General features: G+C 47.6%; 1 protein-coding gene across 3 annotated transcripts in view; it reads right to left on the bottom strand.

Annotated features, from left to right (window-relative positions):
* Positions 1 to 13600, bottom strand: part of CRMP1 (collapsin response mediator protein 1) — a 71841-nt gene that overhangs the window by 43548 nt on the left and 14693 nt on the right. For 2 of the 3 annotated variants that reach the window (XM_047718847.1, XM_047718849.1), the window contains exon 2: positions 4186 to 4274. In XM_047718847.1, coding sequence (XP_047574803.1) covers positions 4186 to 4274 — 89 coding nt within the window. Of the gene's footprint in view, positions 1 to 4185; positions 4275 to 10682; positions 10792 to 13600 lie in introns of those variants that run through there. The other variant, XM_047718848.1, reaches the window with a different exon arrangement.

The following is a 13600-nucleotide window of genomic DNA, read 5'->3' as shown; positions in this document are numbered from 1 at the left end:
GCAGGGGTAGAAATTCCAAATTCCTCCCTCCAAAAGGGAGGGAGAAGGGAGAAGAGCCTAAGAAATTGGAAGACTTGTCCCCTGTGGTGGCAGCTGTTTCATCTGTTGGAACCACAGGCAGGAGACATATTGGAAGGGAGGCTCAGCCAGAACCAGGACAAAGAAGACAGCCTCCAAGGTCAATGCCTGGCAAAGACCACAAGGTCTGAACAGGAGCACTTTTTATTTAAAAAAAAAAAAAAAAATACAGTGGCTCTGAACTCTTCAGATGAGGCAACAATACTGTAAGATACAGAAAACACCCGTAATGAAGATACAGGCAAGTGTTGCTGTAGGGACCACCACGTCAGGTCCCAAACAGAATCCACACCTGAGCAGCTGAAGCGGACGATCCTGGCTCCTCTGGACCCCTGCACAGGGCTGGTCTAAGCAAGTTATGGTGGGTGGGAAGAGGGCTCCTCTTGGGCTCTCCCACAGAATTGGGGCATCGTACTCTGTCCTGAAACTGAAAATAAGTCTAGCAAAAACACAGGGCCAGGGACCACTACTGTGCCCACGCCCACAAGCACAGTGCTGCTGCCTCTAACGCCAATGTCCTTCCCTCTGTCACCTCCAGCTCGATGTGCAGACTCCAGCTGTGCCCGATCCTCCTACTGTCCAGCTCCAAACACGTGGAGATACATCAGGAGCTGAAGAGCAGGGGGTCCAGGAGGAGATGGCCCCAAACCTTTCACCAGGAGCAGGTCACCCCGAGAGCCGGCTCTCCTAAGCACTTTCCAGATGATCTTATTTCATGCTTCAACTGGCTTTTCGAGAAAACGGGATCATGTTCAAATGGTTAATGCTGGCAAAGGCTTGGGCGTGACCCAGAGTGGGCATTGGGCTATACACACACATAGCCCCTCGTGTGGGTACCTGGAGCCTGAGTGGGTGTGTCAGTCACTGTGTCATGGTGCCAAGTACTACAGTTAGGGGCCCATTTTAAAGGCATGACAGTTGCCTCTCTTTATAAGAAGTAAACACATTCTGCAAAGGGGGAAAATGGAATTCAGAGAGGTATGTTGACTTGTCCAAGGCTGCACAGCAAGTCAGTTGAGTATGGACTCAAGCCAAGTCCCCCCAAGTCTAATATAATATCAAGCCTCTGCCCACCAGCCTTACTTGCCTTCTGGCTTCTCTTACATCGAAGGAGCAGGCTCTCCCCAGACTGGGATTAACCCACATGGAACTGACAGTGCATTAGGAGAAAGAACGCAAATGGTTCTCAATGGCAGTATGTGCAGAACAGGAGGCTCCGTGAATTAGCCAGAATTATTCTCCCTCCCCGCACCCCCAACACCACCCTTGCCCCCTACACATGTGCTCCCCAGCTAGCACCTGAGTCACCAGCCCCGGGAAAATGGATGGAACCCTCAATGAATCCTAACCGATTTAACACAAACACAGCTGACACGCTTTTAGGAAAACTGGGCAAATGGCCACAAAAGAGAAGAATTCTTGGTGTTCAATCAAAGGGAAGGAGCATAACTGAGCCTCCTTATGCCAGGCTGCACCTGAGGTCAGTATAGGCGGTCCCTCTGGGTCTCAGCCCTCCCACCTCTGCCCCCCAGCCAGCAGGGCTCCATGTTCCAAATGACCATGCAGAGACTCGCTCTGCTTAGTGAGGTGTGGGGAGGAGAAACTGAGTCAAATAAAAAGGGGTTTCTGACTAAGAGGAGTTGACAAATAATGAATTGTGGACACTGCATATTTCCTGAACAACTCGGTCTACCAAAGTCCCTAAGACTCCAGGTGTTCACTCATACAGCAAGCACTTAATAAATGCAGCTTTCCCAGTAAGCACTTGCTTCACATATACACATCTTGGACTGCAAGGCTCCTGCAGAGTTAACCGCAATCCCATGTGACAGGTGGGTAGGTGGTCCCACAAAAGGGTCAGCATCCTTTACCCCCATGCCCCAGAACCCTGAGGCCCCACAAAACAGAGTTCACTCCGGAGTGGTTGTCTCTGTATTAAAGCAGGGGGTTGACCTAGAAACACCACTCCCCCACCACCTCTGCCTCTCTCCCTCTCGTTCCAGCCTGTACTATGACCAAGAGCCCAAGGTCCTGCTGCCTGACAGGCCAGGGTTCCTCTGCTACACTTCCTATCAATACTCCTAGTACCTCTAGGACTAGGCAAGGTCCCTAGTCAGGGTCAAGAGCAGCTTGGGGACTGTGGGGACAGGCACACAGGCTGGCCAGCAGAGGAATGCTGCCAGCATGGGCGTCAGGGAAAGCTTCCTGGAGGAGGAACCACATGAGCAAGACCCACAGGACAGACAGGGGTTGGGGAGTGAGGTGTGGGGAGGGCAGTGAAATGAGAATGTGGGGTGGGGCAAGGTGTTCCAGCCAGAGGATTTATGGGTACAAGGTTCCAGGTGAGAGCTGCTGGGCTAGGTCAGCAGGTACCACGTTTTCAGTGTGGCTGGGAAGAAGCAAGAGGAAGGAATCCAGCGGAGGAGAGGCTTGGGCAGGACTTGAAATGGTCGGAATCTGGGACTGGAGTTGGAGTAGGCAGAGGGAGGCAGAGAAGGGCTCCATGCTCTCCTGAGCTCTTCACTGGACAGGTTGTGGACATGGTCTCTCCATGTTCACGGCCATCCACAGTTCCCTCTTATCCCCTCACCTACTCCCCTCTCCCCTTTCCCTCCCTCCGTCCCTCCCTCCTTCTTCCTCCCTTCTAAACTTCCCCTCTTCCCCCACCAACTCCTCCTCATCATCATCAAAGCGTACAGGACACCAGATGGTCCCGTTAACAGACCCCATTTCCATTTGACCTTCACCTCGTTCATATTCCTCTCTGCCTTTCCTTCCTGCGTCAGCAGTCCAGGCTGGATGCTGAGAGTCTCTGGCTCCTACTCTTCCAGACTCCAGGGGAAGATGCGGAGCAACGAGCGAAACCAGGGCACTCACCATGTGAAAGAAAGAGAGCTGAACCTCTCCGTGACTAGCCAGTAAAATGTGGTCGCCCCATCAAAACCAGTCTGGTGTTGTGGGCTGAGCTGGGAGCCCCCTAACTTCTATGTTGAAGCCCTGACCCCCAGCATCTCAGAATGTGACTGTATTTGGAGACGGGGTTTCTCAAGAGGTGACTACATTAAAATGAGGCCATTTGGGTGGGGCTCTTATCCAACAGGAGGGATGTCCTGTGCACATGCACACATGGGACGACCCTGTGAGCGCAGGGCGGGAAGACGCCCTCCAAAAGCCAAGGAGAGAGATCTCAGAGGAAACCGTCCCCGCCAGCGCCCTGAGCCAGGACTGGCAGCCTCCAGCCTGGGAGAAGTAAATGTCTCTTGTTTCAACTGCCCAGCCTGGGTTTTTTTGTACAGTGACCGAGCAGATGGAACACACTGGGATGTCACAGCAAGAGAGGAAGCCAAAAGGGACAAAGTGCAGGAACCCTCCAGCCCCGTGCAGGCCACCGTCCTGTCCTAACATTCTTCCTTTTTCTCCTGGCTCCCTCCACCCAATCCAGACACTGTGGGCAGGTCACAGAGCTGGGAAGTCAGTCCTGTGTATTAGGGGGGCCTCTGCGCCTGGCCCCGAGCTGACAATGTGGGGCAGCATGTGGACCTCACTGTCCTGCCAGGTGTACTTCCCTCCTCCTTGTGCTTCTGATGGCCTGCATAGGGCTGGTGCAGCAGGAACATTCCAGAATCTCTAGCCCCTCCCCACCTGCAGTTTCGACTTCCCCAAATCTTTGTATCCCTGATATTCACAGCACAGTCATTCTGGGACAGAACTCTAAGGGCCCAGCAGCCTGGAGAGATTGGCTTTTTTTTTTTTTTTTTTTTAAAGAATTATTTATTTATTTGAGAGAAAAAAGAGACTGAGAGAGCAAGCAGAGGTAGACAGAGACAAGCAGACTCTCTGCTGAGCAGGGAGTCCAACACAGGGCTCCATCTCACAACTCCTGAGCTAAAATCAAGAGTTAGATGGTCAAGCAACCAAGCCACCCTGACACCCCAAGACTGGCTTCTTAAAACCATCTTTTGGGGATGCTGGGCAGGCTCAGTGAGGGGAGCAAGCAGCTCTGGATCTCAAGGTCTTAAGTTTGAGCTCCACATCAGGCGTAGAGCTTACTGAAAAAATAAAATCTTCCAAAAAAAAAAAAAAAGAGGTGTGTTTTTGTCAACTCACTTTATAAGTCCATCTTCCAGGTAGACATCGGCATAGAAGGACTGGTCATCATTGATGATCCGTCCACCTTTGATGAGGAGTCGGTCACTCTGAAAAGCCAAGCAAAGTATCAAGTGTCACTAGGGAAAAGCCAAGAATTTTTGTTTTAACTTTTAATAATAAAGTTATCCAAGTATTTTCAAAAGTAAAGAAATGTCATAAAAAAGCCCCCTCACGTCCATCACCCAGACTCAAAAGCCTCAGTGACTGGTCACTCACATTTCACCTATTCTACCTCCCCCCACCCACCCCGCTGCTCCAACACTTCAGTCTTCTTTTTGCTCAGGTATTGTAAAATAAATCCCAAACAGCATACCCCACCACCTAGAAATACCTCGGGATACATCTCCAACCGTTAAGGAGTTTTTAAATAATCGGAAGCGCAACCCATCATGTCAATGGACCCAATTCACAGTAATCCTTTCCTAGGTGTTAAGAGCTTACCCTCAATTTTACGTGGCTTTACAGTGGGTGATTCGAGCGGGGCTCTGTCTTCAGTCCCTACCCTGATCTGCCTCTCCGCGGCCTGCCGAGATCTATACCAGCCTTCCTTCCCCTCTGATGCCGTTCATTTGTTGAAGAAACGAGATCATTCATAGAACAGGAGTTTATTAGGGTGTTATTACTGAATAGAATAAAACTCCATTTAGAGACCCTTTAAAAGCTAACAGAGAGACAGACTATAAAATAAAGATAACTCCCCTAGAACAACCTCCAGTCAAACATCTGAGGTTTCTGGGCGCCTGGGTGGCTCAGTGGGTTAAGCCGCTGCCTTCGGCTCAGGTCATGATCTCAGGGTCCTGGGATGGAGTCCCGCATCGGGCTCTCTGCTCAGCAGGGAGCCTGCTTCCTCCTCTCTCTCTCTGCCTGCCTCTCTGTCTACTTGTGATCTCTCTCTGTCAAATAAATAAATAAAATCTTAAAAAAAAAAAAAACATCTGAGGTTTCTCTCCACCGTTCTCCTCGATTCCCCATGGTTGTGATGACAGTGCTAGCATCCCTCCACTCATCCATGCCCCCATTACGCACTGGCTCACTGCCTCAGCTCTCAGCATAGGGCCAGGCCCTGAGGGGCCAGGACGGTGCAGCGACAGAGTGGGATGTGCTCTCCTGGAGCAGACGGTGGGAGAGGCAGAGGCATAAGAAGCCACGAGTTTACAGGGTTACAAGAGGAAAAGGGGAGGGCGCCCACCATGAGAGCAAAGAGAAGGTGCTGCTACCCTTACCAGGAACCAGACCAGGCCAGCTCACACCTAAAAAAGTAAGTTGAGATAAGTTGTTCCAAACAAGCAGTAGGGAAGAAGGCCAGGGAAGGCAAACCTTCACAGTCTAGACAGAGACAACTGGTAGCCAAGGTCCATAGGCAGCAAAAAACACAGCAAATTCTAGGAGCCAAAAAGCACACAACTATCTCCTTTTTGCATTGTATCATAAGAGTGTCCCCAAGTTATTACGGGTTCCTCATAATCATAAGTGACTACAAAATATTCCATCTTCTGGATACACAATAAATTGTTTAGTGATCTGCCTACTGTTAGACACTTATTTTTGTGTTTTTACAATGGTATGTATTGCTGCAATGACCATTTCTGCACACAAAGCTTTTCATTCAGCTTGAATTGTAAGAATCAATTCCCAGAAGCATAACAACTGGGTCAAACAGTATAAACCTCATTGATGGCCCTTGATAAATATGATGAAATAGCTTCCCAAAAGTATTGCTCCAATTTGCCATGCATAAAATCAGCAAGCACCCTGCATTATCATTAATACCTACTTGTTAATTTGCATTTCTTGGAGGTTGAGAATTAGTTTGTCTTGTGCTTATTTATACTTGCACTATCTCCCAGCTGGAGATGCAGGGATGAATGAAACACACAGCCTCTGTCTTTAAGGCCCAGCCTTTGGGTAGGGAGAGAGACAGTCAATAGACAATCGGAGTAGACACTTCCAATGGAGTGTCTTCCATAGGTTTCCCTGAAAGCAGAGCCTGAGACAAATGATTGGAGGCCGATAGTGTCTATGGAGATGACTGCACAAACCGGAGTGAGGAAGTAGGGAGAGGCAGGCAGGCACACAAATCCCATGCAGAGTGTTCCCTGATCTGGCAACAGTGGGGTTAACTGGGGCTTGATCCCACCAGGACCCTCTGAGGAACTGTACAGAATACAGCTCAGAGTGGTCCCTATGGTCTCAGGGCATCAGCCATGAGAGGAAGGCAGAAGACACTACACAAGCCCAGAGAACAAGGGTTAACCCAAACTAAAGAACCAGGGAAGGCTTGCTGAACAGAAACAGGGCATGCAGCCTGCCACTCAGGACCCTCTTGTGGCATTGTACATGAGCCCTGTATTTCCTTCAGAGTGAAAGCCAAGGTTAGTGAGACCCGATGTAATCTGGAATCTTGCTACCCAGGCAACGTTCACTATCTCACTGGCTTCAGGTCTCTGTTCAGCATCACTTACCTGAGAGCCCCCTGGCTGCCCTGTCTGGAACACTAGACACCTCTGCCCTACCAGCAAACCCCACACCACTGCCCACTCTGCTTCATAGTACCAACTACAGTACACCCCACACACTATATACTTACATGCTTATCTAAAATGTGACTTGCCCACTGACATCAGAACTGTGGGGCTCCCCCATTGACAGGGTCAGACACAACTCATGGGGGACTACTGCATACACGTTGATGCAGATAATGGTGACAGCTGAAATGGTGCCCTGCAGCTGTCCTGACAAGACTGTTAGCTTCATGGGGGTGAAGATTTTCCCTCTGCATCTCTGATACTCAGACACAGCCTAGCTGGTTGATGGATGGATGGATGGATGGATGGACAGATGGACAGATGGAAGGATGGACAGATGAACAGATAGATGGATGGGCGGATAGATGGAGAGATGAATAGATGGACGGATGGATGGGAGGATGGATGGGCAGATGGATGGATGAATGGACGGACAGATGAATGGATGGACAGATGGACAGATGGACGGACAGATGGATGGATGGGTGGGTGGATGGACGGACGGATGGATGGACAGACAGATGGATGGGTCCCTGAACTGATTCTTGGAGGATCAAGAATGGATCTTGATGGAGAGCAAAGGTATCACAGCCATGAGACAAGGAGCTATGGGCCATGAGGCAGGGAAGACAAGTATGAGCCAACACATCCTGCTCCCCAGCAGGATGGGCTCTGGCTTCAAGCTCAACCACTCTCAGGCCCTACAACTTGCCTTTTAGCCCTAAGATAGAAGTCAGCCACAACTTGCACAATTCCCCTCCAGGACCAAGGGAAAGAGGAGGTTGGGGCTCTACATATCCAAAAGGAGAAATAAAATGGTGTGCAGATTTCCCCAGGCTCCAGAAAGCAGGGAAATGTGAGTCATCAGCAGCAGCTGGTGCATGGCTTCCAGAACATGCACCCCCACCATGGGGGCTCTGTCACATTTAATAGAGGGCTTTACAGGCTCAGCCTGAAAGGTAGTATTTAAAGTACTGTGCACCAGAAGATCAGCCCCACACTTCTCTTCCTAGAATCAGATGGTGCAGCTTGTGTTCAAATCCACCTCCGTCCCCAACTACCGGCAGATAGTGTATGTAGCTACTGCAAGGGGTCCCTTCTGGTGTTCTCAAGGGGCAAGTGTATTTCTAAACCAGCATGTCCATAACGAGGCAAGAGCTGATGTCACTTCTTCCTTTTCTTCCTTAACATTAGCAGTGCCTTTGCCTTTTAGTTGGTATTTTCGGAATCATGCTCTTTGGAACTCTACCACAGAGGGATTTAAGTAGATACTATTCCCAAAGGGGAATCACAGGTGTAGTGAGTTTAGAAAATTCTGGGTTAAGCAGAAATAAAGATCATTTATACAACTGGAATTCCCAGATTCTTTATCTTATTGATGTATAATGTGAATATGTAAGAAGGGAGCTGAATTTACATATTTTCCAAACATAGATCTTTTTGTGGTATGGAAAATTTGACAAGGATGCTTTCCCCAGACAACACCTTAGAAATTGTGCTTTACAAGAGTTAAGCTCCCCAAGCCTGTTGGCACTGAGTGGTTCTTATGGAACGTTAGGTCTGATCTGACCTCAGATGGAAACATGGCTTTGAGACAGGGCAGCTTCACACATTCACATAACTAATAAGGGTCTAGCATAGACCCAAGGTTCCCTAACTTTCCGCCTAGCACTGTCTCTATCAAACATCATTCTGTCACATCTTAAAACATTTTCACACTCTAGAATCCATGACACTCATAATCAGATACGATTTAGAAAGAACCAGAGGTCTGTGAGCGAAGGACCCAGCATTCTAGGGCTCCCTTTCTTCATGCAGGAAATCTAAGTGTAAGATCTCACAATAAGAAGAGTGAATTTGATGGTACATAATTTTTTAAGAATTCAACAAAGTAGAAGTCACACATTTAAAAGAAAATGATACCCTGCTCTCACAAATAGCATATATGAACAATGACGAGCTTTGTATAACAACCAGTGTTTAAATACTCAGAAGAAAATGAAATATCTAATCAAAAATTCAACAAAAGTCTAACAACAGGGTGTGCCAGAGACTGTCATTCATTCCACGGTGATAGCAATGACCTTAAGTGAATTGTGCTCAGCATGGCTCAAGTCCTTGGATCGGTGTTATGGAGGAACGGAATGTCCAGATTCAGATACAAGTTCCAATCTCTGCCCACTTATTATCCATGTGACTTAACCTCTTCTAGACTTAGTTTCTCCAACTGCAAATGGGAACAATCATCTCTGTCTCATAAAGTGGTTGGGAAAAGTCCATGTAGTATATATATATAGCATTTAGCACAAGCCTAGCCCCTGTAAGTACTAGTAGAGTTATGCATTGCTTATTCTTTGCCATCTTCTATAACAGGAACTACACTCAATAACTATTTAAGGAAGCAGTGTGTGCAACTAAAAGATAAAGTGCTTGCCTTTAAGGAGTTCTCAGGCCAGTGGGGAAGACTGTGAAGTGCTGGGACAGAGAGAAGAGAAGAGATAGGGAGGAGCACAGAGCCCCTCTCTTCTAGCTCTTCCAGGGGGAAAATTGCTTATCTGAGCTGGAAGAATGAGTAGGAATTAACCATATGGCAAAGGAGAAGAGAGACTGCAGAAAGGAGTATGACATGGGGACAGGCACAGAGGAAGAAGGAAGCTGGTATGCTAGGGGATCTGTACGTGGTTTCATCTGGCTGAAGTATGCCCTTGGAGTGGGGATGTGGAGCGTGTGCAGGTGCCAGCTCGTGGGGACTCTAACCCCATGTGTAGACAGAGTCCAGACTGGTCACCATGATCTCAGTAAGATCTAGCACTAGACAATTTTGCAAAATGTATCAAGGGCCTTAAAACTGTTCATGAACTTTGATCTAAAAATTTAGCATGGGATGTCATGCTCCTGGGAATCTGTCCTCAGGAAAATATCCCCAAAACAGGCCAAAGAATTAAGCACAAAAGTGTGATCCAGAATTAATTACAATCTTATAACCATACCACTGATGATGATGAGGTATCATTCACCTGCTAAAATATTTCCCTGGGATTTCTAAGGGTGGACAAAAGTGCTAGACAATAAAATGTTAGGTGAAAAAGCAAAATACCAAATTCTCTATATGGTAGTAATTCAGGGTGGGGGGGAATAGACCTTTCTGCTAGTAACTGACTCTCCCCAGCAGAGACTGTGGAGGTACCCCCATGTCCCATTGTTCCTCGCACAGCCCTCTGCCACAACACTGAGCCCATGTCAAGGTCACTGTTCATGTGCCCATCTCCTACAGGACAGGACATCCCTTCGTGGCTAGCAGTGCCTGGGGTAATTCATCTCTAGATCCCCAGGGACCAGCCAGGGGTGTTTAGCAAATGTTTGCTGAGCAGCAGGAGAGGTGGTGAAAGACAAGAGGCAAGGAGAAAGGGAAGAAGAAGAGAATGTTTGAAAAGAAGGAGGAAGGGAGTGAGAAGGAGAGGACAGAAGTGGGAGATAGAGAGGGAAGGAAACAGACAAGAGGGAAGAAAGGAAGGGAGGAAGAGAGGATGGGGCAAGAAACAGAGAACTGGAGAAAAGAGCAAACAGACACATTAGAAATCTCTTCCTCTGGTTTAAAATTCCCTGAAAGCCTAAGCCTGCTGCCCAGGAAGAGAAGCTGGCTTAATGCAAAGCTTGCACAACACGGATGGTGCTGAAGGAAACCCTCAGGAGGGGCCCACATAATCCTTGCTTCTGGACAGTAATCACATCTCTGCCAAAGGTCCTGTGAGTCAGAGAAGAAGCCCAGAGAAGGGAAGGGCTTGTCTGCAAACCTGCTATCATCTCCATACAGCCCCAACTGGGAGAGAGCTGGTGCTGGCAGGACGCCTTCATTCTCTTCACTAACACTAAGTACTATGTAGAATGCTGCTTATAAAAATTAGCCCTCAAAGCTTCAGACATCCTTACCCATACAACAGCAAAGTAAACAACAGTCAGCCTCAGCCAGGAGGAGAGGTCTGGGTCACAGTGAAATTTCTGCATCATCATCTATCCCTGAGTGAAGCATTAAGCCTCCCTGTGTTGTTCTCTCTCCTGCCTGGTGGGAATAAAATCTGTCATCTCCACCACAAAGTCAGAGTGATGGAAAATCCATTAAGGTCTAGGAGGCTTGGAAGAAAAAAGAGGTGATGTGCTAATCAAATCAACACTTACCCAAAAATCACTAGTTTAGCAACCTTGGGCACCTAGAAAATAGCAGAAAACCAAAGCTGTTATTACAGAGACAGGGAAGACAGTGACTATGTCATCAAGGAAGGGACAATTGAGCTGGGTTCTGAAATATGAGAAGTTCAAAGAAGCCAGAAAAGGAGGAGAAGCAGAACCTTCCAACAAAATAAATAGTATATACACAGACAGTGTTCTCAAAGCTCCAGGTTCTACATAGTCTACAAGGAATGGAAAGTGGAAGGTACATGCTGTCCGTGGTCCTGAACCCTCATTGAGCATTGGGACAGCAAGGTTTCTCCAAACCCTGGGATGCTGAAGTTGCCCCTCCCTTATCCAGCCTTGTAGTTCTTCCTTCTTGGCTGTTATTTTGTAATCTTTATACTTCCAGAGGACAAAAAACAATGTATGTAACTGGTTATATTAGCACTAAGGCTTAATACCACCCTTTCAATACTTTAATTCTCTCACTCCAGGAAGTTGGAGGGAGGGCATGCAGCCCCATGTCCCCTCTCCTACAATTCTTCACTAAGGTGAAATACTTCACTAATACTCTAAATCAGAATAATGAAATGGCCAGTCATTCCTTGGGAAAATGAAGAATCCCTTCCTCCAAAGGGCTAGCATGGAAATGAGTCTCAAAAAGATCTGGGAAGCCCCACTTTGATAGAAATGTGCTCGACCATGCACGAACTGCATTCTCTTGCAATAGAAGAGATGTCAAGGTGAGTTTTAAGACTTACCAGTCCTTCAGACTCTATAAGCCGCTGATGTTGAGGCTTATGTTTACAACCCAAACATTCAACAGGACGGGTAGGCACACCTCATTCATGCATGTACAACTCATAACAAAGCACCTGAGCCTAGATGCATTCCCAAAACTGACTGGGATTGTCTGCTAGAAATTTCAACCCAGGTGATTTGTCAAGATTTTTCATTTACCAGATGTAGATTACAGGCCAAGAATTTGTTACTAACAAACACCTCCAAATAATCTTGATATCAGCCCTCTGTGATGAATTGTGCTATTTGTTCTGTGATTCTTTCTGCTTCCCCAAACTTGCCATGCTCCCATGTAGGTGCAGGATTCTCCTGCCCCACCAGCTGAGGGTACAGTCACGTGACTTGCTTTGACCAAAAGAATGAGAGTGGATGTGAGTACGCCAATCTGAGCACAAGCTTTAAGGGGCAGGTGGATTCAGTTCAATCTTCACGATTCCATCCTCTCCATGAAGACTGCATGACCCAAAGAGGGAGCCTCCTCCATTCCAAGTCCCAGAAGGAGGAAATATGAGGAGAATACATGACACAAACAGAAGCTTGAAGACAAATCTAGCTGAATTCTGCTACGCCTCTGCCACCCACCGACCTATAAGCAATAAATATTTGGGGTTGTAAATCAGATTACAATATTGTTTGTGATGGGGCAATATTGCATCAAAGTGAACGGATACACCATCAAGATTCTGTGATGAGAGCCATCTGAGGGACTTTCTGGCTCAAATACTTCATGATTCCATGACTCAGTTCCTACCTTTACCAACCAGAGCCCCTGTGCTTTCAGGTTCCCCTTGCAGATCTCCCATTCGACTTTCCCACAGCAGCAAGGGCTGCCATATGGTGCTTCGGCACATCCCACTTATTCCCTTATTCCCAGAAAACCAGCCCATTTGCCTTTTTTTTTTTTTTTTTGCTTCAGGGGGCAGCCTGTCAGCCAGCAGCCCTTTGCCACACTTTCCAGGAAGGCAGGCCTGGAAGTGGCAACCAGCCTGAGACCAAACCTAATTAACACCCATTTGCTCTCCACTTGTGTGGGTAAAGAGCACAGTGGCATCTTCTTCCTTCATGAATCAGAAATAGCAGTGGTCCCCATGGATTACAAGCTTTCTTGGAAGCTCAGGCCCATTTCCATGACAACTGCAGTTTTAACAGCGAGATCTCAGGTCCCTTGAGACTGGCAGACAGTCAGGAAATACTCCCTCACGGATAGAATATCTGGTTTTAAAATAACCCACCTGTATGATGACCCCAGAAGCAGGCAGGGCCTTTGGGCTACCTATAGGAGGATGGCGCCAGCTACGTCTGTGTCTATGTCGGGACCCATTCCTGTGCTGTCTTTTCTCTGCTTTTTACCTCATACAAAGCAATGTGGACATAAATCCTTTGACTTTAAGGAAATCATATTCCTCAGCATGTGCTAAGCATCAATTCTGCATTATATGGATTTTCATTCTTTTTTAAAGATTTTATTCATTTATTTGACAGACAGGGATCACAGGTAGGCAGAGAGGCAGTCAGGCTCCCCGCTCAGCAGAGAGCCCGATGCAGGACTCGATCCCAGGACCCTGGGATCACGACCTGAGCCGAAGGCAGAGGCTTAACCCACTGAGCCACCCAGGCGCCCTACATGGGTTTTCATTTTTAATTAAGTTACCTGAAGAAGTAAGGTAACTTACTTAAAAATGAGGTGCTTACTTAAAAATGGGGGTGCCTGAGTGGCTCAGTTGGTTGAGTGTCTGACTCTTGATTTTGGCTGAGGACATGATCTCAGGGTCGTGAGGTGGAAGCCCAGAACAGGACCCTCTCTCTCCCTCACCCTCTGCCCCATTCCCTGCTCACACTCTCTCTCTCTCTCTCTCAAAAAAAAAAAAAAAAAAGTG

The sequence above is a fragment of the Lutra lutra genome, chromosome 2 (assembly GCF_902655055.1).
Source record: "Lutra lutra chromosome 2, mLutLut1.2, whole genome shotgun sequence".
In the NCBI taxonomy this organism is placed as follows: Eukaryota; Metazoa; Chordata; class Mammalia; order Carnivora; family Mustelidae; genus Lutra; species Lutra lutra.
Note: the sequence above shows the minus strand (reverse complement) of the source record. Positions and strands in the feature narration are given on the sequence as shown.